General features: G+C 53.9%; 2 protein-coding genes and 1 pseudogene across 6 annotated transcripts; all 3 read right to left on the minus strand.

Moving 5' to 3' along the window:
* Positions 1-2,054: 2,054 nt before the first annotated feature.
* On the minus strand, positions 2,055-9,985 carry GJC2 (gap junction protein gamma 2). 3 transcript variants are annotated; one of them, XM_053572603.1, is made up of 2 exons: positions 9,782-9,985; positions 2,055-4,070 (listed from the first exon to the last, which is right to left on the minus strand). In XM_053572603.1, the coding sequence occupies exon 2, from the start codon at positions 4,049-4,051 to the stop codon at positions 2,750-2,752; it is 1,302 nt and encodes a 433-aa protein (XP_053428578.1). In that variant the 5' UTR covers positions 4,052-4,070; positions 9,782-9,985; the 3' UTR covers positions 2,055-2,749. The 3 variants fall into 3 exon arrangements, with proteins under 3 accessions (XP_053428578.1, XP_053428580.1, XP_053428579.1); XM_053572605.1 differs by lacking the exon at positions 9,782-9,985 and adding an exon at positions 7,100-7,183; XM_053572604.1 differs by lacking the exon at positions 9,782-9,985 and adding an exon at positions 4,987-6,518.
* A 709-nt stretch (positions 9,986-10,694) lies between these two features.
* GUK1 (guanylate kinase 1) lies at positions 10,695-19,445 on the minus strand. Of its 2 annotated transcripts, none has more exons than XM_053572606.1 (8): positions 19,292-19,445; positions 13,256-13,369; positions 12,876-12,917; positions 12,419-12,515; positions 11,767-11,905; positions 11,605-11,689; positions 11,143-11,228; positions 10,695-10,993 (listed from the first exon to the last, which is right to left on the minus strand). In XM_053572606.1, exons 1-8 carry the CDS (start codon positions 19,350-19,352, stop codon positions 10,958-10,960), a joined length of 660 nt encoding a protein of 219 aa, XP_053428581.1. In that variant the 5' UTR covers positions 19,353-19,445; the 3' UTR covers positions 10,695-10,957. The 2 variants fall into 2 exon arrangements, with proteins under 2 accessions (XP_053428581.1, XP_053428582.1); XM_053572607.1 differs by having other exon boundaries at positions 19,222-19,361.
* Positions 19,446-19,833: 388 nt separating this feature from the next.
* On the minus strand, positions 19,834-23,594 carry LOC128572598 (protein FAM118B-like; annotated as a pseudogene). Its single transcript, XR_008376215.1, has 2 exons — positions 22,229-23,594; positions 19,834-19,964 (listed from the first exon to the last, which is right to left on the minus strand). The product of XR_008376215.1 is annotated as a protein FAM118B-like (transcript).
* Positions 23,595-26,294: the final 2,700 nt, after the last annotated feature.

The raw sequence follows: 26,294 nt of genomic DNA on the forward strand, positions 1-26,294 counted from the left end.
TCACACCAGCAGATGCTCACGAATCTGGTGGGACCTCAGATTGGGTCCACCCAACCCCCCAGATCTCCAAGAAGGGAGATCTGTCCCTTAGGGTCCCTTCTGTCATGGTAACAGCTTCTAATTGGGCATATGGCTTCTAATAATGACAGAATTAAGCCCCCTCCAAGTTCTTATGTTGGTGTCTTAACCTCCAGGACCTCAGATGGTGTCTATATTTGGAAACAGAGCCTTTAAGGAGGTAATTAAGTTAAAATGAGTTCACTTGAGTGGCCCCTAATCTAGTCTGACTAGTATCCTTAAAAGAAGAGATTAGGGCACAGACGCACACAGGGGGATCATGTGAGGACACAGAAGATGGCAGGCCAAGGAGAGGACTCAGGAGCAACCAGCCTTGCCCATGCCTTAATCTCTGACTTCCAGCCTCCATGACTGTGAGGAAATAACTGTGTGTGGTGCTTTGCTATGGCAGCCAGGGTAGACAGATAACTCCTTCCAAGATAGGAGAGGCATTTGCAGCTTCTCTTACACCTGGGGTGCCCTTTTAACAGGCTCTGGCTGAGAGGATGTGCATTAGGATTCTCCATAGGAGACAGAGATGTAGATACTACATAGATACCACAGGAGATAGAGATGTAGATACTATATTCTGTATAAGCAAAGACTAAGCTTCTCAAAGAACTAAATAGGCCAGGTGCAGTGGCTCACACCTGTAATCGCAACACTTTGGGAGGTCAAGAAAGGAGGATCACTTGAACCTGAGCAACACAGCAAGACTCCATCACTACAAAAAAATTAAAAATTAGCTGGATGTGGTGGCAGGCACCTGTACTCCCAGCTACTTGGGAGGCTAAGACAGGAGGATCACTGGGGTTCAGGAGTTCAAGGACAGTGAGCTACAATGACACCACTGTGCTCCAGCCTAGATGACAAGAGTAAGACCCGGTATCAAAAAAATAAAAATAAAAATAGGGGATCCATTGGCAGCTTGTCTTGCAGCTGGGGTGCCCTTTTAATGGGTCCTGGCTGAGGGGATGTGTATTAGGGTTCTCCAGAGAAACAGAATCATGGGAAATACAGATATATAGACACTATATACTAGATTCTATAGCTGTATATAAAAATAAGGACTAAGCTTTCTCAAAAACAGGCCTGAATGGAACCAGAAAGTGGAAGAAGGGTGAGCTGTGCCCAGTTGCCCTGCATGGCTAGACAAAATGGAAGCCCCACCAGCAGCACAGCTTCAAATCCAAGGATGGTCAGTAACATAGACCCTTTCCTATCAGGCTGGAGCAGCTCCACTGGGGTGGACACCTGCTCAGGCTTGGTATTTGTTTTCTGTCCCTGAGGTCCCACTCCCAGCATCCCAGCCATGACTCTGTGGGAGTGGGGCTCACCTGGCATGGACATCAGCCAGGCAGTCCCCCCAGAAAGGAGGGGAACTCAGCCTGCAGGTAGCATCTGACCAGAGGCAGGCTAAGGTAAGACTCCAGGCTCAGCCTGGGCTTGTGTATTGAGCCAGGGACACCAGAGAGAGGAGTTTGCATTCCAGGAGAGACTGCAGTGCTCTGGGCCTCAGGGAAGCTGGGAGAAACAAATCACCTGGAGTCCATACTGAGAGGGCTCCTTGCAGGCAGTCTACCATGCCTCCTCTACCCCTCACCAAAGCTGCCGAGGCATGCTTTAGCCAACATCCCAATAATAGCAGGTCGTGAGACAACTGTCCAACCACTGAGCTGCAGGGCCAACCTTGGACTCTGAGCCTATTCTTTATTTCTCACCATCTGTGTGCTCTGCCCATACCCCTGGCCCTAGCATCCTGTCTGGCATCGAGTAGCATGCATGTATTGTCTGACAAGCTGCAGGGGCTCAGCCTTGCTCCTAGCCTATTCCTGGAGAGGAGTCTCCTCTCCTAGCCCCGTGTCTCCTCTACTCAGGGGTAGACATGCACTCACTTGCATGCTCACACACATGAACACAGACATGTACACAGGCATGCATCCAGTCACATACACAGGTATGCATAGCCACACACATGTGCACATACACACATAAGGTTGTAAACAAAAGTTAGTTTTATTTCATCTTTTTCTCTGGATGCTAGGTCTGAATTAGGGAGGAGGGCAGAGAGGCCATGGCAGGAACACTGGAGTCCCTTTCTCCCAGCAGGGTCAACAGCCCCTGACTGCCACCTCCCTAGTCCAATATGCAAGGTGTGGTGGACATCTTGGCAGAACTTCAAGTGTATCCCAGAGGAAGGGTCTGTGCCTGGCATCAAAAAAGCTCAGAAGGGTGGTCCTGTGCACTTCAGGCACTTCTCTAGGGCCTCCATCTCCAGCAGGGAACTGGGAGTGTGTGCAGCCCAGGGATTGGCACAGGGGCCCTGGTGGTGCTGACCTCCCTTGGTTGGGAGGGGGTTGTTTACCCCTTTCGTGCAAGGAAGAGCTGGGGTTGCCCTCTGCTCTGCAGGAACCAGAATATGGACTCAGGGTACTGGGGAAGAAGCCCAGCTGCAGGGAGGAGGACCAGCACAACCCCTTCTGAAGTGATACACCTGTAGGTGGCCCACCTGGTGGCCAGAGCCAAGGACCCTTGTGCCCCCCCCAGGTCCTCTCCCCATCCTTTCTGAGCCAGGGCAACCTCTTCCCCCCGCCCCTCCTGAGGCAGAGGTCGTCCTGAGGACATGATGAGGAGGAAGGCCTGCTGGTCCTTAAGGAAGCCCGGTTTAGGCCGGTGCCCCGGGGCCCCGCCCTCAGATCCACACGGTGGTCTTCCCCTCCCTGCTGCTGGCGCTGCCCTTCTCAGAGCCGGCCTTGGGCTTGGCACCAGGCCGATCGTGTGCTCCCGACCGGACCTGCTCCCCGACGGTGCCCCCAGATGTAGCGCTGCCAGACCCGGATGCGGGGGCGCCTGCCCTGGGGGGCCCCCCGGAGGCCGCTGGGAGCCCGGAGGCACAGGGCGGGCTGTCCTGGTCTGGGTCCCCGGCCGGCACCCCGTCGCGCAGTGCCTGCAGGGCCAGGTTGGCCAGGTTCTGGTCGTGCGCCCGCGCTCGCTCAGCCGCCCGCACCACCAGGCTGTAGTCGGGCGGGCAGGCTAACCCCGCGGCGGCAGCGGGAAAAGCACAGGGCGGGGGCCGCTGCGTGGGGGCGGGGGCGGGGACCCCGGGCGCGCGGCGGCCGCGCACCGCGTCCTGCGCGCTGCCCAGACCCAAGTGCGCCATCTCACAGAGATTGAGCAGGAGGCACAAGCAGCTGACTACATACATGACCAGCAAGAAGACCGTCTTCTCGGTGGGTCGCGACACAAAACAGTCCACCACATGTGGGCAGGGCTGGCGGCTGCACGCGAAGAAGGGCCGCACCTCAAACCCATATAGCAGGTATTGGCCCACCAGGAAGGCCACTTCAAAGGCCGCCCTGGCCACCAGCTGGGCTACATACACGCGCATCAGCCCTTCCCGCTGGATGCGCCTCCGCCCGTCATGCTGCCCAGCAGGGCCTGGGACCCCCGCAGCCTTGCTGTCCCCGGTGGCCCCCTTGGCGCCCACCTCCTCACCGTCCTCCCCTGCACCCTCGGCTGTGCCCGGCTCTTCCTCTTCCTCCTCCTCACCCAGACCCAGCATAGGCTCCTCCTCGCCCAGGTCTCCGGGCTCGGGCCAGTGAGCAGGGGACAGCTGTGCCCGGGGCCCGCGGCGGGGCGCAGAGCGGCGGCGAAGGGCTCGGCGCCTCTCTTGCTCCGACGCACGGGCCAGGCGGTGGACGGCGTAACCCAGGTACATGACTGAGGGCGTGGAGATGACCACGATCTGGAAGACCCAGAACCGCACGTGCGACAGAGGCGCGAAGGCGTCGTAGCAGACGTTGTCGCAGCCTGGCTGCCGCGTGTTGCAGGTAAACTTGGCCTGCTCATCGGAGTAGATGGACTCGCCGCCCACGGCGGTCAGCACTATGCGGAACACCACAAGCACCGTGAGCCACACTTTGCCCACAAAGGTGGAGTGGTTGTGGATCTCCTCCAGCAGCCGCGTCAGGAAGCTCCAGCTCATGTTGGTCATAGGGGCAGGCGGGCGGGACCTATGGGGACGGATGGCAGAGTCATCAGGGGCCTCTGCCCAGGAGGGGAGGTTGGGAAGCCGCGCTGCTCCGAGCTCAGCACCACGGCTTATACACCTCTGGTGAGGGGGAGCTCACCACCCACAAGGGACGGGAAGCCACCACCTAGTTCCTCCTCTTGCCCATGGGGTGCAGCAGGAGGGGTGCCCTTGCCCCTCTGGCTCTCCCCCAAACCCCATCTCAGGGAAGCTCAGCACCAGCTCGACTGCACCCAGCCCCCAAGAGTCACAGAGATGAGGAAATCCAGGCCAGCCCCACTTAGAATCTCTGGGGGATGGTGTGCAATCTCACCTGCTGCTGCTCCCATGACCCCTTCATTCTACCCTCCGGCTACAGACAGGTCTCTAGAGAGAGTCCCTCCAGGTCACATTCCCAGCACATGGGGTCTCCCTCCAGTCTGCCCAGCCCCCCGAAACCCTCCTGGTCCCAACAGCCCCAACTACCCAGCCACCCAGCCCCCAGCCCCCAGCAGCACTGCCTTGTCTCCCTCCACACCCTGCAGTGCACACTGGTGTCCCGTTGCCTCCACAAAGGACTCATCCTCCCTGAGTCCTCTGGAGGTCCAATTGCACCAGGGCTGCTGGCTCCTGGTCCTTCAAGGTCCAGGCCTAGACTGCCCCCAGCTGAGGGGTAGCAAGAGGGTGGGCACCTGTTCAGGAGGTATGGTGTCCAGTGAGGATCCAGACACAGTGCTGCATAGCCATTTGGGTGCACTTGCAACCCCCAGAGACAACCGTGCCACAGACCAACCAAACCCCAGGTGGATGTGTGCCAGGGGGTAGACTCTGTGGTAGGAACAGCGCACTCCAGGGAGAGGAGAATGCCCCACAGCTTCCCCTGCCCAGCACCCTCCTTGAAGCCACCCCACAGCCAGTACCTGCTTCTGGGTAACCTGGGGCAGGAGACCCCTGAGCAACCTATTCCTCTGCCCCCTCCTTCCTGGACCCAACTGGGAGGCAGTGGCCAGCAGGTGTGAGACCAGCAGCAGTAACAGCAGCAGCAGAAGGGACTCCCAGCCTCTTTATGTGGTTCAGCCTCCCCACCCGGGTCAGGAAGAGGGGGCAGCCGGGGTTCCTGGGGAAGTGGCCCTGCTTCCTCGCATCTGTACAGTGCCTCTCAGAGCAATGCGCACACTCAACATGTGCACACTCACATGTACATACACACAGATGCAGGCTAACATATGCCATCACACATATACATACTGGTATGCATGCACATGCGTGGAGACATACCCACACATGTATAGTCACACAGACAGATTCAGAGGCACTCAGATACACCTGTACATATCCACACATGCAAACACACACAGCACACCTACACATGCACAGACATGTACATCCAAATAAGCACTGTGCGTGCACATGTGTGTAGCACACATGCACTCACAGACATGTGCACCCACATCTGCAAATGCATGTACACATGCACTCGGAGCAAATGCAGACCCACATGCGTGCAAACACATGCTATGCATGCGTGTGACTGCATATGTGAATGTGTGGTTCCAAGGGGTGCCACACAAATGTGATTACTGATTGGCACCACTGAATGTGGAGCTAAGGGGACGTGAGCAATTGACTTTTAAGGCCTGCTGTGGCTTAAGGCCTGGGCTGACTGTGCCCTAGGGTTTAAGGGGTGACACTTTGCCCTGTAGGGTAAGTATCAGTCATGCACACATGGTTCCAAATGCAACCAGTCCTGGGAACAGCCTAAAGGAGCCTAGGCCCTGGCTTTAGGGCATCACATGGGTTTGGGAAACTCCCTCTAGGGCCCAGATGCCTCCTGACACTTAGCACCTGAACACCTAGCAGGCACTTCTAACTCCAGAGGGTAAGACCCAAGTGCCAATCTCACCTCCAGAGTGGCCTTCCCATCCCAGGGACATTATTCTGGACCCCGTCTAGTCCATCAGCAAACCCTGAACCCTCTCCTTCACTCCTCCCTCCCTCACTGTGAGCCTCATGGTGAGGGACTCCAGCTAGAGGAGCCTTAGAGTGCCCACTCCCTGTGGCGTGCCCTCCCAACTGGGACAAATGCCAAGGATGCACCCAGCACCAGGTACCACGTCCCCAATTCTATGCCAGGCTGCAGACACCCCCTTGTCTTGCTTTGCACATACCCACTCCCAGCCCTTCTCCAGACTGCTCATAACCACGTGCTGGCAGCTTGCAAATGTCCCATGTGATAACACTCAGGATGTGTTTCTCAAATACGTGGGTGACTTCATGGAGAATATTTCTGGCTTTGTGGATACACGTGGGATATATACATATGTGTGTATATGTATATGTATGTATGTGTGTGTATATAGTCTGTGCTTTGCCACCCAAATGGGCCAAAATGCAAACATACCCTAGTAGGAAGAACCTATCTGCATCCCAGGTCTTGGTGCCTTACTCGACTTCCAATAAAAAGAACCAGGAATCCTCAGCTAGTGCTGGAGCAGGGAATACTTGTATGTTATGCATTGCAAATTCTTCCCCATAGCAAACCATGGTGTCAGAGAGGAGGGATGTGCTCACACACATATTTGCATGCTCATAAGTACACACTCAACTGATAGGGCTGTATCAAAGGCACATGAGACAACTGGAAGAGTTGAAGCTTTGTCAATCTGAGCAACAAAATCAAGTGGTATTCTAGATTCCAGATTGAGTTCTAGATGAGAACCCACAGTAAAATGATGGAATAACAAACCATTTGGGATAGAGGAGGCCACTCCCCAGGGCAGAGGAATTCCCATTTCCCCAAGCTGGAAGCGGAGAGGGGTGACTCCCCACCCCTGGCTGCAGGCTGCATCTGCTAACCACATTCCTGAGAGCACCAGAGGGCTGGGGGAGACCACTCAATGGGGAAACTGGGCATGGGACCACTGGGAATCACTCTCACAATTTTTCTGTAAATCTAAAAGTGTTATAAAATAAATAGCTTATTTATGACTAGTCTTAATATGTATATATAGCTGCCCTGGGCTTCATAGGCACCTGTAGGAGGAAGGGGGAGGAGACAGATGCTGGCCTCAGAGCCAGGCCCAAGTGTACAGACTGTCCATATGCAGTAGACCACTTTGTGCAAAGGCATCTCATGCCACAGCCATGCTTCAGTGTAGCCAAGACAGGGCCTGCTGGGGAGAAACTTCAGCTCAGCCAGGGCTGGGAGGGGCAAGGCGAGTAACATGGGGGCACCAAAGGAGGTCCACCCAGTCCCTTGTTGCCCCAGGCCTCAAAGTGCCCAGATAAGGTCAGACAGAGAAGGTGTGGGAAGGCTGGTGGGGGCAGGTCTATGGGATGTGGAACACAGATGGTGCTCACTGAGGAACAAAGAGGGAGGTCTCACAGTGGTGGTTGAGGATGGCTATCTGGGGGGGAGAGCATGTCAGGGTGAGGGTGTCAGACTAAGGGGTGAGGGAATCAGGGTGAGGAGTGTGTAGAGTGTCAGTTGAAAGTGTCAGAGTGACGGATGTGTCAGGGTTAAGGTGAGGGCGTCAGAGTGAGGGTTGTGTTATAGTGGGGGGTAAGGGTGTCAGAGTGATGGGGCGTGTCAGGTTAAAGGGTGTGTCAGCGAGAATTTGAACGTGTTAGAGTGGGGGTGAGGGTATCAAAGTAAGGGGTTTTAAGAGTGAAGGGTGAGGATGGTAGGGTAAAGAGTATGTCAGAAGGAAGATTTGATAGTGTCAGAGTAGAGGTCAGAGTGAAGGATGGGAGTGCCAAGGTGAAAGAGGAGTGTCAGAGTAATGATTTGAGGGTGTCGGGAAAAGGGGTGAGGTGGTCAGAGGGTGTGTCGGGGTGAAGGGTGTCCAAGTGAGGAGTATGTCAGAGTGAGAGGTGACTGCCTCAGAGTTGGTAGTCAACATGAAGGGTATGTCAGAGTGAGGAGTCAGGGCATAAGAGTGAGGGGTGTGTCAGAGGGATGAGATGGTTAGAGTGGGGGTGTGTCAGAGTAGGAAGTGAAGTTGTCAGTGATGGGTGTGCTAGGGTGAATGTCTGAGTGAGGCCATCGGGGCAGTGGTTGTGCTGGAGTGAAGGGTGTATGTGTCAGAAGGGTGAGTGTGTCATGGGTAAGAGTGAAGCATGAGTGTGTAAGAATGGGGTGTTAGGGCATCAGGGTGAGGCTGTTAAGAGTGTGTCAGGACAAGGGTGTCAGAGTGAGGGGCAGGGTGTCACAGTGAAGGGCGTTTGAGTTCATAGCCTCTAAGCCTAGTACTGGTTGTCACAGCACCTACTGGAGCTTGCCAACTCTTTGGGTCATCAGGCAGGGGTCTTTCCTGGCAAGGCTGGATGTCCCGTGCTGGTAGGGCAAGCATGGCCTCAGCCTACTTTCTCACCCAGGCTGGGGCTGGAGCTGCTCAGGTTGCACAGGCTAAAGTTGCCTGTCCACAAACCCTGTGCCCCGCCAGCCACAGGCAGTCCAGGCACCAGGGGTGACTAGGCCCACTCAAGGCCTTCCCCCACTGAAGCTCAGCCCACCCTGGGTCTGGACAAGGGTGGGTAGAAAACCAGATACCACCCTCCACCCCTGCCTGCAGCTCGTGGGGTCAGGGTCTCTGCCCAGGTATTTCCTTCCCACTTCAGCCCTCCGGTGGGGGTGGACAGGGCTGGGCTGCTGCCTTCCTGATTCTTAGGTGTGGCTGCAAGCCAGGGCACCCTAGTGCTTAGCACTACAGGCAAGGGTCCAGTGGGGACCCTTCTCCAAGACCCTAATCCTCCCTAATCATGAGGGGATGAGCATATGGTGGGCACTGCATTGCCCTTGTCCACTCATGAGCACCCACACATAGCCAAGTATGTCTAGGGGCCCTGCCTGCTGCCTTCCTTGAGCCCCATGCCCAAGACGGCCCCAAGCAGGCATACAAGTGCTAGCCTTGGAAAGTAGGGATTGTTTCCGTCTTGAAGTGGAGGGGACCTGCATCCACAACTCCCCCCCTCCTCCACCCCTATGCCAACAGCCTGTGTCCAGGTTTAACCAGACTTGGAATTGGAGCACACTGCAGGGCCTGGGCTGCCATGGCCTCCCCTGTGCAGCAACCCTGGGGGGCTCCTGTGTTCCTAGTGAAGCATCAGGGCCCCCCACTCCCTACCCCTTTGTCATACCCCTGAACATCAGCCACCCCAGGTAACAGTAGCTCCAGGTTTCTTATGACCCCTTTGGGGCACTGGGTTGGCTCCTAAACCACAGGATCTGTGGGGCTTGGTGCTCAATCCCAGCACCCAGTGGCACTGGGAACTTAGCAGGCCCCCCAGATTAGCTGCATGGGTGAAGAGGGCTGGGCCCCTCCTACCTCTGGACACCCTGAAGTTGGCTGGTGTGGATGGGCTGGCCCTACTTTGGCCTGAGGGGCTCCAGCTGCTGGAGAAGGTACTGGGCATGTCCCCCTACGCACCAGCTGGCTCTGAGCAGCTCCTGGGACCGCCAGACTTTTCCATCCAGTTCCCTGCTACCTATAGGTCTTGCCCTGACATACAGCCAGTCAGTCCCTGCCTGTGAAGGCAGTTGGGACTAAGGTAGACAGACAGTATGGAGCAGAGCCTTGGTGGGGCATTCCACCCCACTAGCCTGGTCCTCCCAGGATCCCCTAGCTCCCTGTGGGGCCTAGCAGCTGGTCGGGTGCAGGGAAGAGACTGCTTCCTGGGCCAGAGGGTAACCCTCCCTGCCCCATGGGCCCCTACCTTCTCCAGGCCAGGAAATGTGCGTCTGTCTCTGAGCCCTTCCACCTGTGCAGATGCGGATCCTCCCAGAGGATGTGCAGCAGGGCCAGGGCCACCTCTCACCACCAAGCACAATGGGGACTAAGGGAGGGGCACTCAAGGGCCCCATTGTTCCCCCCTGGCTTCAGGGCCTGAATCCCTGATTGTCTCTGGGGGCAGGGCAACAGGGACAGCCCTCTCAGCCAGCCGCTGGCTGCTTTGGCTGCTCTGGTCCCCAGGAAGCTCCTGCACCCTCCCCTCCTCCACCTCTCAGCCCAGGCGTCTTCCAGGAGAGTCTGGGCTTTTGGACACAGCCCAGGACTGTGTGTTCTCTCCAACTACTTCCGCCTAGGTTCCCCGCCTGTGGTCCTCCCCAGTGGCTACCAACCTGGGCTCTGACCAGGGCTGGGGCTAACCCTGGGTGTGTGTGTCAGGAGTGGGTAGGGTGGGGGGGCAGTGCTCCAGGAGGGACATGACTGAGCAGCTCCTTCCCCACCTGCCCCCAGAGGCCCTGGCCAGGGCTGGGCTCTCCTGGAACCTTGGGGAGGCAGGGCCTGATCCTGCAGTCTCAGCCCCGCCCCACCATGCAGCCCCTCATGTGCCCAGTGTGTCCTTCTCCTGGACAACTCAGGGCTGGCCTTCACCAGCCCCACTCATAGCCCTGGGCAGCCCACCAGGCAGGTTGGGAATGGCCTTGCTGCACCCCCCTGGAAGACTCCCTGCACCAGTGGACACTGACTGATAAAGATTCCCTAGGCAGCCAGGAGCCAGCTCATGCCTGCGCAGAGCCCACATGTCCACCCTACTAGAACTGCTGGCTTGGTGAGCTGCCAGGGCCTGGATGTCTAGTGCAGGAGGCTGTGGCCTGCTCAGGACCATGATCCACTCACTCATGGACACTCCAACCCAAGTTATTTTATTAGAATGTCAGTCCTGACTCCAGCAGGAAGGACAAAGAGAGAACAACCTGGGGGGCAGGGTAGGGACACCTAGGACTCTCTGACCATGGCAGGTCAGGTGGGTGGCACCCCTCCACCCCAGGCATCGACTGAGGGCTCAGAGGGGCTGTGGGGTCCTCCAAAGGGGCAGCTCCATGGTCCTATGTGGATCCCAGGAGGGGCAGGCACAGAAGGTGCCTGATTCCAAGAGCAGGCCTCATCAGGTGCAATTGGTCCCCTGGGCTTTCTTAATTTCCTGCCAGGGAGGAAGAAAGGGGGTTGGAGAGACCAGAACTCAGAACCTCCCATCCTCCCTCCATGGCAGGGCAAAGGGGCACTGGGGAAGCCCCATAGGCTCGAATAGGCAGGAAGATGGAGCTCAGGCAGGGCGGGGGCACAGCCCACCTCGGACAGAGCCTCCTTCAGCTCTGTGTAGGCTGTGTCCAGGTCATCGTTGATAATGATCAAGTCAAACAGGCCCGGCTCCTTGCCTGAGGGGGGGGAGGGGGGGAGGTCAGGGACACATCTACCACATGATTGCCTGCACTGACCACCTGGCTCCGACCCCATCACCAATGCTGTCCAAGCCACAGGCAGGGTCTGCACAGGGCTGGGAAGGGCTGTGTCCTGTGGGAGGCCCTGGGCCCCAGATCCTGGACATCCACACCCTACCAGGCCTGGCTGGCCTTGTCTAGGCGTCTGGCCAGGGCTCATGTTGTCGTGTAAGGTGGACGTTTAAACATCCTCTTTACACAGACAATGGGAAGGAAACATGCAGGAGAAGGCCTGATGCTCCCCAGGTGGGAGGAGAGGGGCCCTGGGTAAGAGGGCAGATTGGGGACCTTCCAGGACACTCTGGACACTCACTGCTCTCCATGTCGGCCCGGGCAGCGGCCATCCGCTTTGCCAGGCTCTCCTCTGTCTCTGTGTTGCGCTGCCGCAGCCGCTGCTCCTACAAGGCAGGCGAGACCCGGTCAACAGCCCTGGGTGAGGCCCTCGGCCCCTTTGGTTCTCCTGCCTGGCACCCACCAGCACATCCAGTGAGGGTGGCTGCACCGAGATGTAGAGGGGCCGAAGGTCAGTCTTCTTGATGTTGCGCACACCCTGCAGGTCCACATCCAGCACGCAGATGCGGTTCATGGCCTGTACTGCCTGCACAGCTACCTTGCTAAGGATGGGCGCGGATCAGTGGGCGACATCCTCAGGAGTACTGGGGTACCCTCAAGGCCACCAAGAGCCTACATTTAGCCCAGATGCTCCCTGCCAGCCTCCAGGGCATGCCTCCCTACAAGGCTCACCCTGGGGAGTGGCAAGGACTTCCCAGGCCCTAGAACCCAGGGCACCTTCCATAGCACTCAAGCCCATCCTGCCAGGGTCACCCTGTAGTGCATGCCCACCTGTAGGGGAGCAGAACCCCACTAACAACCCCTGGGATGGCACCTACAGCCAGCACTAGGTGCACCATGCATCCTTCACCCTGCCAGGACAGTACAAGGCAGCATAAACAAGCCATTCACTCCCCCAGCCAGGCTCAGCAGCCCCACGGGAGGGGCCCCCGAGGCCCTGGGCCTGGAAGGTGTGGAGGATGTGCCTTAGGGCCCACAGAACTATGAGCCCAGGCCCGGGTGAGGACTGGCCACCACTCACAACCACCCCAGGGCCAGCCCAGAGCATGGCCTACCTCGTGCCATACAGGTTCCCAGAGAACTCAGCATGTTCAATGAAGTCACCAGCAGCAATGTCACGCTGCATCACCTCTCTGGTCACAAAGTAGTAATCTGGAGAGGAGGAGGGACTGTCCAGAGGATGCCCAGGGAATCAGACATAGTCAGGGCCAGCACTCTTCCCCTGCCATCCCTGCCCCTAGAACCAGGCTGGGCAGCAGAGGTGTGAGGACTTCACAAGTGCTGTCCAGTGGTTGGGCCAGACACTGGGTCTGTTCTCATTGAGAGGTGAATTAAGACCAGCAGGTTCCACGAGGGAGGCGGGAACTATCAAACAGAAGAGGAGGCTGAGCCCCTGAAGCGCTGCTGATAATGTAAGCAGGGCAGCCGCACTGCTTAGAAGCCAGGGGTCCCACAGGCCTCCACACCACCCATTAGCTGTGCCCAAGCCCTGAGCCCATCTGCCCAGCTCACGTTTGCCATTCTCCTCGCCAGGCCGGGGGTCCCTTGTTGTATCTAGGAAAGACACATGTCACCTGCTGTCTGGAACCTATAACTTCCCCCCAGATTCCCCCAGGGGTCTACTCAGCATGAAGACCCCAGAGCAGAGTGCACAAAGACCATACTCTGGTAAGGGGAAGTTCAGGGATGAAAAAGGCCCCGCAGGGAGTACAGACCCCAACCCTGACCCCACTTGAGAAGGGGGAGAAACAGGAGGTTTAAAGGGTAATAAAGAAAGGACAGACTCTCAGCCTATATCTGTGGGGGAGGGAGCAGGAGAGGTCTCAATGCTGGGACAGTCCCCTACAGCCCTTCAACCCTCTTCCCCTTTCTCCCTTATCCCACGGACTCACGGGACACGCTGAATCCGAAGATGCTGCCATACTCCTGGAATAGCTTCTTAAGCAGGGTGCTTTTCCCAGCCCCTGAGGGCCCACTCAACACCACAGGCCTGGGCCGGGACATGCCTGGGCAGGGAAGAAGGTAAGAAGTCAGAAACTTCAGCGGATTGAGAGCTCCTAAGGTAATATGGCCTGTGCATAGGATGAACTGAAAAAAGACTGAGCACATGCAGAAGGGGACATTCACAGGGCTCTTGGCCCATTCCCACTGATCCTTTTTGCCTCCCAGGCATTGGTGGCCCAAAGGATGCTGTCCTCTCTGATCATACCCCACTGAGACTCCTGTGGACCACCATGGGGGCTTGGATGCTGGCTCCTATGTGTATGGAGGTGTTTTTTTACCTGCCTGTGTTCCTGGGAACTGTGCCCTATATGTGCATCCTCATAAAAATCTGCTGAATATAAGCCCATTCTGCGAACTCCCCATCAGACTTGGGACCCATCTATGACACTCATGCTGCTAGTGGTGTTGAGGGACACCGTTCCAGCCCCCACCGGTAAGGTGAAGCTGCCACCAGGCCCACACAACAGGTGAAGAAGCTGAGAGGCCAGCAAGGGGCAGGGGAGGTTGGGAAATGGGCACATCCAGGACCCAAGTTTCTTCCTCACACTCTGGCAGAGCCTCCCAGAGAACACTGCTTCCTACAGGAGTCCCAGTGTGAACCTGCCTGCCCAAACTACCTGTGCCCCCCACTAACTACCTCACCCCAGCCCTGCTCCTGCACCCCAGCCCTGTGCTACCTCCCTGCAGCCTGGCTCCTGAGCAGGCCCTCTTCCCCTAGGGGGGGATCCTCTCCAGCAAGGACATAGCCTACCTGTGACCAACCTGGGCACGTCTGGACTGAGGATTGGGGGTGCTGAGTCCCTAATCCCTGCAGGGCCTGCTGGCTGTCCTTCTGAGCAATAAATCCCCTTGCAGGGAAGCATGCCCCGCCCACCGGCTCCTGGCTTTAGCTATGCAGGAAGAAATAGACTGTGCCTGCCCTTGATACCTGAGCCTGCTGTGATGGCCCAGCCCACATGAGCTGATGGGTGTAAAATGCAGGGGTGGCATCTGGGGGTGTACACTGCCTGGGTACAGAGGATTGTGAGGGTTGGAGAAGCTCCACCTTGGACCTGATGGGGCCTAGGATAGCTTCCTGTTGTCTGGGAGACACAGCAGGCTGAGGGCAAAGGAGTAGATGGCCAGAGAAGGACCTGAGGTTACCTTCCTAATCCCCAATTTAGGCCAATGAGGTAATCTCACAAAAGCAGCACTGCCATGGCTCCATTGCAAGCAAGGGCACAGTCTGAACTCAGGTAGGCAGGGTGTGGTGCACATGCTGCACACACAGGCACCAGTGTATATGCCACAAATGCCATTTATAGAAAAACATGGACCTGAGAAAAAGGGAACCCAGGGGAACCCACTGAAAGGTACATGTGTTCCTCTTTAAGTGACAAACTTGTTATCTCCTGCCTATCACAAGAACATGTTTCAGCCTGACCACAGACCCCCGGGACACCCAGCTTTCCCACTCACAGAGGTCACTGTCTCAGGGCATTTGGCTTCTCTTCACCTACAAGCTCTGCAAGCTCTGCAAACTCCTCCCAGGGTCTGATTCACACAACACATGAGCCTGAGACCCCAGAACCTCCCAGACTGAATGAGCCTGCTTCTTCAGAGAATACTGGAATTTTTTTGTTAAGTGGGCAGTTCTTGGGATATGTAAGCAGTTGTCGCACAACTACTTAATTTGCTGAGATCACAGATACTAAAAGATCTCACAAAAACCAATGAATTTTCAGAAAGAGAAACCAGAGCCAGGTTGTGTGCTTTGAACAACTCAATCCAGGAAAGCTACTGACACAGACAACCCCAAGGACTAGACCCTATGTGACTTCTTTCCCCACCACCTCACTTAGCTGGCCCTTCCCCAGGTCACCCAGCCAACCCATAGCCAGACACAGCAGCAACTTGGCTCTCGGCACTCTGGACCTCTCTCTCTGGCCTCCATGGGGACCACATCCATCACAACTAATCTCTGAGCTAGTCCATGCAGGGGACTCTCTAGAGTACTGTCTCATCTCTGACCACTTAGTCTCTGGGCCCTGGACCTGCTGGACCCTGCCCCAGGTCCTCCTTGGAGCTGTCCCTGATCCCCATGTCCAGTAGGAATGCTATGATGCTTCCCTGTGCTCTGTCCATCTGCTCCATCCCTCAATGTCTTCAAAGAGAATTGGAACTGGAGCTGGACCCTGGGACCCTGACAGAGCCATGAGGATCTCAGGAGAAGGGAGGCAGGACCATGTTCATCCTCTCCTCGGACCATGAGATCAAGGTACCAAAGACCACAGTTGCTGGGTCACAGCCTCCTGTTGGAAGTCAAACCCCCAGCTCCAAATTCAGGTCCCTGTTCCCCAAAGTAAGGCCATGGGCCACCCCAGAGTCCCCTCCTCCCTCCCAGCCAGCTCCAACAGAGTCCCAAACTCACAAAGTGGCCCAGGGAGCTATGGTCAGTGTCCTATAGGATGTGAGACCTGGTGCCCACCCCAGAAATGGGCCCTTGGTGATTCAGTTGGACATGGGACTCTCCCCAGGGATGCAAGGCCAAAAGGGATCCCAGGAGGAGGTGAAGGTGGGGGATAGGTGCAGGCAAGAGCAATGCCCACCCATCCCACTCCACAGAGGCCACCCAGAAACTGGCAAGACCTGGAGGCTCTTCCTCAGTGAACACCCACCCACTGGTGTCCAGCCCAGCCTCCTGCCTCCAACAGGCTCCTGCAGTCCCCACACTCGCCCACTGAGGCCTTGAGCAGCAGGTATGTCCATTTGCCATGGGCTGTAGGCTCAATCAGAGGAACCCCTACAGAGCCAGCACACAGCGGACACCTAACACTCAGAACCTAAATCACAGCTTGTCCAACACACAGGGGCATCTTGGCCACCCTCAGTCCCCCTCAAGGACCAGGATCCCAAGCCTCTCCCTCAGTGCCTTCCTTCCCTCCATCCATAGAGGGCTAAACCCTGAGGTGTACCAGCTCAGTCCTGCCCTGGCCCAGTGGGGGTCCAGTCATCCCAATTATAGCATAGCACATGAATCACCAAGCACCCTGCCTGGATGCTCTGGGCAGAGGATACGTATCACACCAGGCCCTGGGTGGCTGGGGGGCTCTGCAGGCACACAGTGAGCAGGTGCTGGCTTTCTTAGTGTGGTGTGGCCCCACAGAAGCAGAATCATGCCCACCACTGCAGACCAGGGCACAGGCTGCCTGCCTAGGGAGGGACCACAGTAACAGGGCAGTTAGCAAAGCTGCCTTACACAGGAGCATATCCAATGCCTGACAGGGCTGTGGCCCCAGGCCCCATGGTTCTGGTGACCCACAAGTGGGAAAGAAAGGCCAAACCTGGCTTTTGCCCTGACAACACACACAAGCCAGGTATCTTCCTCTGGGGAGATGAAAGCCCTATAGCCAACCACATCCTGTGTCCTCTCCTTGTAATATTCCACATTCCCAAACCCCATCTGCCTGGCAAGAAGCCCCAAATCCCATGATAATGGTAAGAAAGATCTACCACAAAAGGAACTCCCAGAGGATTTGAGATGGATGGTCTCCTGGGAGTGGCCATCCTTGCTGGAGACTCCCTGGGCTAAGCTCCCCATGTAGCCTCAGAGAGCTACTTTCCTAGAAAAAGTGGAATCTCCTCCTTCTGGCTTCCCCCTCCCACCTGGCCTATCCTGAAGGCTGAACACAGTCACCATGCCCATCCACTCTCCACTCCTCCAGGAGACCTGTCCCAGAACACAGAGAAGTCAGCCCCCTCCAGCCCTCCAGTAAGCCGTAAGCCACAACAACTTGGGCTCTGGGCTGGGACTGGCTCAATAAAGGGAAAGCTGGTGGTACTCCACCAGGCAGCATCCTGCCCTTGGCTACAGGGGCTGTGGGCACATGTCTAGGTGTCATCTTGTCTAGGTGTCACCCTGAGCCCACCTAGCCTTCTGGAGCCTCATTTTAAATAGGACACTACCAGGAACAGCCAGGGCATTTTCACTTTTGCTTCCTCTTCCCATGGTGGGAAGGAAACATTCCTCTGCTTCAGAAGCTGGGCCCCAGAAGAGCCAAGGGCCAAAAGCCCCAGACATACAAGGCCCTTCCTGACCCTGTATAACTGTGTCTGGGCCTCTCTCCATCAAGGAGAGAGACAAATGGGCTGACTCTTGCACAGGGTCCTTGATGCAAACCCTGGGCAATGGGCAAAGGGAACCTGAGGGAGAATGGGATCCAGGGCAGGATGGTAGAGAAGGAAGGTGCCCAGGACCCTGCATAGTTGGCTGGCTTCCCTCTCAGGCAGAGGGGAGACCTAGGCCCAGCATAGGGAGGAACAGAATCTAGCCCTTCTTGGGCACACCCTCACTCTCTTTCCTTCCTTGAGGGATGAGATCACCTATTTTCCACCATTTCCTTCCTGCTCTTCCTCAAATCATCTCAGTGCCTTTCTCTGGTACAATATCAAAACAGAAGGGTAGAGAGTTTGGGTGTGGCTGAAATGTATTCTGTTCTCATTTACATTTCTCAGAATCTGCTATGCCAGGAGACTGCTGGGTGATCAAGCCAGAAACTGTTAGGTTGGCCTAGCTAACTACATCTTAGATCTGAAAAATCCATTCTGTGAGACTCTGTTACAGGTGGTTGTAACTCAGATCACAGAGACATGCCACAGATTTGTCACCTCCTTGTACCTTTCCAGTTACAAACTCATAAAAATATGCTTACACTGCAAGCCTTTGATACACTGATAAGAAGAGCTGGCCAGAGTCCCAATGAGCTGCATTGGGACTTGTCTGTAAAGCCAGTTGCTCTTTGGCTTGCCATATATAGAACTGCCTCCCTCCCTAACACTGTTGACATCTCTAGATATCAGCCCACTTGTATTAAAAAGCAAAGTAAACTTCCTGGTATGTTTGTTACATTTGTTCTCCTGTGTTTTGATCTGGCCCCTCTTCTTACCTCTCAGAAACCAATGCTTTGCCAAGCCTGGAAAATTCCACCAGTGGTTTGTGAGGCACTCACTGGTGTGAAAGCAGCCCAGTGCAGGCAGGCAGGCAGGCAGGCATGAAGAGGGTAGAGAGGGGCTCAGCTATCAAGGGATTCTGCTTGTCAGTGGCTGAAAAAGGAAACCACACAAGCCCAGTATATCCTAACCCCATCTTTTTTCAGTCATGGCAAGTCATAGTCCGAGAAGTCTCAATGACAGAAAAACTCAGACAAGCCCAGATTCAGGCAGAAGTACCGCCCAAATGCCCTCCCAGGGGAGCCGCACTGGCTTCCATTCCTGACGCACTTCATTTGTTCCTCTCCATACCTACACCTGGAGCCAGCCCATCCCCATCCCTGTTCCCTCAACCCCTTTTAAGACAATTCTTAGCAATAGCAGACAGGCCGGTTCAGAAACCCCAAGGGGAACTATCTGGTCTTAAGAGAAGCCTTAGCTCCAAAGCCATACCACGTGTAGGAAGGCCAGCACCAACCACTTACTGTTTCCCAAATCCCCGACTCTGTGCTGGACCACGGTGCAGCAATCCTGGAAGCCCCCACGCAGCCGGCTCTAAGCGGCGGATTGGCAAGGAGGGTGGAGACTCCCAGGTTGTTTTCTGCCGGCCCGTCCTGAGCTCAGGAAGAACCCTGCTCGGTCCTACGCACCGCAAGAGCTAGAAACTGTAGGGATGCAAGACCCGCCAGCCTCCTCGTGAGGGGGGAGTACCCTGTCCTCCCTGAATATGGCTAACCGCGCGCCGCACCAGGGATCCAGGCCCTCATGCAGCGGCCTAAAGTTCTCCGGCTTCTGCTTCAAGGACCCCCTGGGGGCAGTTGCACCCCCACCAGAGATTCCCTGGCGTCCAGAGGACAGCATCGAGGAGGCTTTGACAGGGACGCACACGAAGCACAGTGGAGGCTGCTGCTACAGCCGTTCTGAGTCATCCTCCGCCACAGCCGCGTCCAACTCACCGTCCACAGGACCCCGGCCTAAGGCGGCAATAGCCACCCCGGCCAGAGGGCGCCGCAGCATGGGGGCGGCCGCCGCCACCACCCACTGGTGACGTCATGGAGCGCGCCGAGCACCTTCACTGCGCGGAAAATTAACATCACACGCTACGCCAGCCGCACCTCCCTCCCTCGGGGAGGTACCTTAGAACCGTGCCGGCCCCGCCTCTGTCTGCAGGAACTTACGTCCCAGCGTGCGCCGGCTGCTTACGCGGCGCCCCATAGGGAGGTGCTTTAGAACCCCTCCCATCACTTGACCTCCTTCTGCAGAAATACGTCACATAGCGCGCTGGCTAACTGCCCCTAGATCTTGAAACTGAGGTCTAGTTGCGCTGCCCTTCTCGTGCCGGTTTAACCGGCCCACGCGGAGGTATCTACGCGCCGTGCCGGCTCCGCTTCCATCTGCGGGAATTTGTGTCGCCGCCGGTCTCCAGCTTCCCCGCATGTATGTCACAAAGCCATGCCCTTCCGCTGACATCACAGTCCGTGCCCCAGCCTGCGCCCGCTCATCTTGGCAACGCCTGGAGACCTGCCTCGTTCCGTGGGGCTAGGGTTATCACCCAGCGGTCCTTTCCAAGCGGCAGGATCATGTCTGGGCTGCGCGCCGGGATGCAGGTGCTACGAAAGAACACAGGCGCTTTCATGGGGCGAAGAGGAGGACTTTGAAGGGCTGCAAAGGGGACGTCCTGGCTCGACGCCCGTGGCACAATGGTTACGGCGCCAGCCACATACATTGAGGGTGGCGGGTTCAAACTCAGCCCCGGCCAGCTAAGCAACTGCAACAACAACAAAAAGCCGGGCGTTGTGGTGGGTGCCTATAGTCCCAGCTACTTGGGAGGCTGAGGCAAGAGAATTGCTTAAGCCCAAGAGTTTGAGGTTGCTGTGATGCCACAGCACTCTACCAAGGGTGACTCCGTCTCCAAACAAAAAAGGGGGCTAGATGGCGGCACAGGCCTGGTTGCCTCTTCTGGAAATTCAAGTAAAATGAAGCAGCGTCTGTTCTACAAGGTACATATTGTAGACAACATAGTTGAGTAAAAGAAAGTGAAAATAAGCCAAAAGAAAAGAAGTGGAAGAAATTTTCACATATCATGCACAGTGGCTCACGCTAGTAATCCCAGCACTTTGGGATGCCAAGTGGGATGATTGTTTGAGGCCAGGAGTTGAAGACCAGCCTGGGAAACATCACTAGCCCTCATCTCTACAAAAATATACAAGTCAGTGGAGCATGGTGACACATGGCTATAGTGCCTGTAGTCCCAGCTATTGGGAGGCTGATGGAGGATCATGTGAGCTCAGGAGTTTGAGGTTACAGTGAGCTATATTGTAGCACGGCACTCCAGCTTGGGTGACAGAGGAAAACTCTGTCTCAAACTAAAATAAAGGCTCAGCGTCTGTAGTTCAGTGAGTAGGGCTCCAGCCACATACACTGAGGCTGGCAGATTCCAGCCGGGCCCAGACCTGCTAAACAACAATGACAACTGCAACAAAAAATAGCCAAGTGTTGTGGTGGGCGCCTGTAGTCCCAGCTACTTGGGAGGCTGAGGCAAGAGAATTAACTTAAGCCCAAGAGTCTGAGGTTGCTATGAGCTGTGATGCCATACTCTACCGAGGGCCACATAGTAAGACTCTGTCTCAAAAAAAGAAAAATAACTGGTTAACTTCAGTTTACTTTTTTGTAAGGGGGTAAGCAGAGAGGACTTCCTTATTCCGCTAACTCTGGAAAAACTGGTCTGTTTGAGAATATAGCTGTTTATGTGGTGATTAACATAAGTGACCCCATTTTGGTTTAGTCAGGTCTACTGGGGCCTAGTGCAGGAGCTCAGTCCAGAACAGCATTTCCCATAATTTTGTTCTGGAATTACAGACATGAGCCACTACACCGAGCCTCATGTAATTTTTGTGCTGCCTAATGTTGGGTTAGCAGTTTTTTTTTTTTTTTTGCAAGTAAATGAACAAGCTTTTAATATAGCTCAGTTATGTAAAATACTATGTACTGTAAAAGATCTAGAAAACTAGAGTTTCAAGTCATGTTTTTAAAAAGCCATTATGCTCAATTGAAAAACCCAAGTACAGAGTACAAAACTGCAACAAGAGCCATGGGGACCCCTGGCGCCCATATCCAAGTCCTTGCAGAGCTGCAGCCACTCAAATGGTGGAGGTGTCGCACTGATCTGCTATGTAGACACAGCATGCCCAGCCTGGGGAGTGAGGTGCAGGGTAGAATTTGGGTTCAGTTGTTGCTTGGATATTCTTGAACTGGAACCAGCAGCAGAAATCAGGAACCAGCTGACTTGAAGGATTAAGTTGGAACACACTCCCCGCCCCACTCTATCCCCAACCTTCAACCTCTGGGTATTGGTACTTCCTGGGAGCTGTGTTGGGTTCGTGTAAGTTGTTAAACACTGTCCATGGTAGGCCTTACAGCTTGGTCTAACAATGGTGATTGCCCTACCTTGCTCATGTACTACAGCCTCTTATTTCACTGTGCGCTGCGGAGGAGCCATTTAGCTGACCTCTCACCATCCCTGCTGATCTACCCCTGGTGGAGATCTCACGTGTCAGCCACTTGAAATACTCCGGGAGATCAGCATAGTCATTTCCATAGGAGATTTCCTTTTTTTTTTTTTTTTTTTTTTGTAGAGACAGAGTCTCACTTTATGGCCCTCGGTAGAGTGCCGTGGCCTCACACAGCTCACAGCAACCTCCAACTCCTGGGCTTAAGCGATTCTCTTGCCTCAGCCTCCCGAGTAGCTGGGACTACAGGCGCCCGCCACAACGCCCGGCTATTTTTTGGTTGCAGTTCGGCCGAGGCCGGGTTTGAACCCGCCACCCTCGGTATATGGGGCCGGCGCCTTACCGACTGAGCCACAGGCGCCGCCCAGGAGATTTCCTTAATACCTTTGTCTAGCATGTTTTCTCGAAGCTTCTTGAACTCATCTACATCTCCTCTCCGGACCAGCATGAAATGTTCTAAGTCAGATTTATGCTTCACGGCCTCCAGGAAAAGGGCCTGGAAAGTGGTGTTATCCACAGTCCAGCCGCAGCCCAAGAAAAGAAATGACTTGTTTTCATAGAGTTTCTGAATCTCTCTCATAACTTCAGTGTTCCTGAGCACATTCTGATATCCTGCTGGATGAAGGACAATGCCACTAGGGTTGGTGTAGACCCCATGGATGTGCAGCACACTCAGTTTCCTCTTCTCCTGAGCCCACTCGAGAGAGGGGCTCATCAGTACGGTCAAGGGATTTTTCTCATCAGTACGGTCAAGGGATTCGAGTTGTTTCCCCTGGTCTGCTGCGTACAGTTCCAGGAGATTATCAAAATTTGTAGTTAATATGAGGGCTCCATTTTCCATCAAGTGGAGATCTGACTGAAGTAGCTGTTATCCAGAATCTTCCATCTTTGACTCCAAGTCATCAAATACTTCATGCAAACAGTCTTTGAAAAATGTGGATCGAACATTACTGGTGCGAGGAGAGAGTTTCTGGATAAGGTCATGGGCAACATGGACAAGGTTCTTGTCTTCATGGAGACACTTCTGAAACTTTTTGCTCTCCTCATCTTCTAGAAGATCCAAGGCCTGCTGGAACCTGAGGGGCAACAGCAGCACTGATGCCTGTGCCAATCACCAGCACGAGTTCCCGAGGCTTCTTAGTTTTTAAGCTTGGAAGCAGCTTCCTGGGCTTTTTGGTGGGGGGTGCGCCATCACTGAAGAATCCAAAAATCTCGTCTATATCAGAGGCCTGGCTCCCTGTAGAAGCCATCCAGTTTCTGTGTTACTGTCTTCATTACTCGAATTACTGCTAAGCCACTGAGAAATCCTTCAAAGCCAACACAGTACAGCAAAATAAAAGTCAGACACTTGGTGAAAGCTGAGAAAAGTAACAGCAACCTCATTAACAGAATTTTTAAGGCTGAGGTCTTCATATGAGACAGAACACTTACGCCTTGAAACCGCGTCGCTTCCAAACCGGGTTAGCAGTTTTATGAGTCCAGTTTTCCCATTAGAGTTTTGGAAATTCTTATCCAGTCCAATTATGTGATCTTAAAAGCAACCTACATTTGGCAGAGTCTTTTCCATTCCCACAAATCTTGAAGAGACAACACTTTAGGATTATGGTTGCTTGCAAAAAAATGTTCAGAAAAGCATGAGAATAAAGCAGTTAACTGTGAATAACCAGACCTAAAATGGCCATGTTACGGATTGGAGCATTCCTTATAATAATGATGCAATTGACAAGGAAATGTGGTTATTTCTGTGGCATGCAACAATCTAATGTGGTGACTGAAATTGTGGCTCATAACATCAGATTTTTAGGAATTGTAATTTTGTTTTCTTTTTTTTAGAGACAAGAGTGTCACTATGTCACCCTTGGTAGAGTACCATGAAGTCACAGCTCACAGCAACCTCAAACTCCTGGGTTTAAGTGATTCTCTTGCCTCAGCCTCCCAAGTAGCTGGGACTACAGGCACCTGCCACAAAAACCAGCTAATTTTTCAGAGACAAGGTCTCACTCTGGCTCAGGTTGGTCTCAAACCTGTGAGCTCAAGAAATCTACCTCCCTCAGCCTCCCAAGTGCTGGGATTACAGGCGTGAGCCATCACACCTGGCCTAGGAATTATGATTTTTGGATCACATTAATGTGCATACAAATATAATTCACAGGAGGTTTAGCATCGCTTATTATTTGACAATGTTTCACATATTTCGAGTAATCCTGCCTCACCCTTCCAAGTAGCTGGGAGTACATTCACGCAACAATGCTGGCTAATTTTTTCTATTTTTAGCAAAGATGGGGGTCTTTAATATCTCTTTTTTGGATGTTCCAGAGGCTCTCTAGAATATCCCAAAAGTTTGAGATCAAAAAACTTAATTTAGGACGGGTGTGGTGGCTCACGTGTAATCTTAACGTTCTGGGAGGCAGAAGTGGGAAGATTTTGAGGTCGTGAGTTTGAGACCAGCCTGAGCAAGAGCAAGACTCTGTCTCTACTAAAAAATAGAATTAGCCAGGGGTTGTGGTGGGTGCCTATAGTCCCAGCTTCTTGGGTGAGGTTCGTATGAGTTAGGCTGATTCCATGGCACTCTATCCTGGGGCAACAGAATGAGACTCTATCTAAAAAATAAATAAATAAATTAGAATTTAATTTTGGGGAGTGTGTCAAAAATGTTCAAAGGTGTAATACACTGGGTTAAAATAGGATCACAGGTCACTGTGAAGTAATAATCAATGGACCAGAGGGATAATTAACAGATTCCAAAATATAGAAGATCACATAGTTGTAAACAAAAAACTTAGTTCTTTCAATGTTGAGAGAATTTTTTTTTCAAGACAGTCTAGATGTGCAATGGCTAGAGTGCAATGTGGTATCATCATAGCTCACTGCAACCTCAAACTAGTGGGCTCGAGTAATCCTCCTGCCTCACCCTTCCAAGTAGCTGGGACTACATTCACTCAACAATGCTGGCTAATTTTTTCTATTTTTAGCAAAGATGGGGGTCTCATTCTTGCTCAGGCAAGTCTTCAACTCTTGACCTTCGGCAGTTCTGCGTCAGTCTCCCAGAATGCTAAGATTACAGGCATGAGCAGCTTTACCCAGTCCACTTTTCTTAATTAAAAACCCAATAAGGCTTGGCGCCTATAGCTCAGCGGCTAGGGTGCTAGCCACATACACCGGAGCTGGTGGATTCAAACCCAGCCGGGCCTGCCAGACAACAATGACAACTACAAAAAAAAAAAAAAACGCCAGGAGTTGTGGTGGGTTCCGTAATCCCAGTGACTTGGGAGGCTGAGGCAAGAGAATTGTTTAAGCCCAAGACTGTGAGGTTGCTGTGAGCTGTGATGCTTCGGGACTCTACAGAGGGTAACATAGTGAGACTCTGTCTCAAAAAAAAAAAAACTATAATAGCACAAAATATAAGAAATATTCTTGATAAAACACAAAATCTTTCCCATGCTAACTACTCAAAAGGAAAAAAAACACCCTTCCCATTCTCGGACCAATACTCTAAGAGAAGTTTGTCATTTTAACAAAGAATAAAATACTTTCTCATTAGTGTACTATTAATTCTAAATCTAATTTAAATCAAACCATCCAATCCCAGCCAGCTTTGATCACAAAGTTTTTTTTCTCTTTTCTGAGACAGTCTAACATTGTCGCCCTCAGTAGAGTCCCATGGCGTCATAGCTCACAGCAACCTCAAACTCTTGGGCTTGGATAAGCGGTTTTAAGAGGTTTATAGAAATCTTGTGTGATGAGGTGGGGCGCAGTGGCTCATGCCTATAATCCTAGCACTCTGGGAGACTGAGATGGATGGATTGCTTGAGGTCAGGAGTTCAAGACCAGCCTGAGCAAGAGTAAGACCCCATCTTTACTAAAAATACAAAAATTAGCTGGGTGTTGTGGTGGGTGCCTATAGTCCCAGCTACTTGGGAGGCTGAGGCAAGAGGATCACTTGAGCCCAAGAGTTTGAAGTTGCTGTGAGCTATGACACTAGGGCACTCTACCCAGGGTGACAGAGTGAGACTCTGTCTTAATAAAAAGTTATAGTCCCGGGCGGCGCCTGTGGCTCAGTGAGTAGGGCCCCATATACCGAGGGTGGCAGGTTTGAGCCCACCCTGGCCAAACTGCAACAAAGAACAATGGGGCGTTGTGGCGGGCGCCAGTAGTCCCAACTACTCTGGAGGCTGAGGCAAAAGAATTGTCTAAGCCCAAGAGCTGGAGGTTGCTATGATCTGTAACACCACGGCACTCTACTGGGGGCAAGCTAAGTGAGACTGTCTCTAAAAAAGAAAAAAAAGGCAGCGCCTGTGGCTTGGTGAGTAGGGCGCCAGCCCCATATACCCAGGGTGGCGATTTCGAACCTGACCCCTGCCAAACTGCAACAAAAAATAGCTGGGCATTGTGGTGGGCACCTGTAGTCCCAGCTACTCAGGAGGCTGAGGCAAGAGAATTGACAAGAGCT

Source organism: Nycticebus coucang, chromosome 20 (genome assembly GCF_027406575.1).
Source record: "Nycticebus coucang isolate mNycCou1 chromosome 20, mNycCou1.pri, whole genome shotgun sequence".
In the NCBI taxonomy this organism is placed as follows: Eukaryota; Metazoa; Chordata; class Mammalia; order Primates; family Lorisidae; genus Nycticebus; species Nycticebus coucang.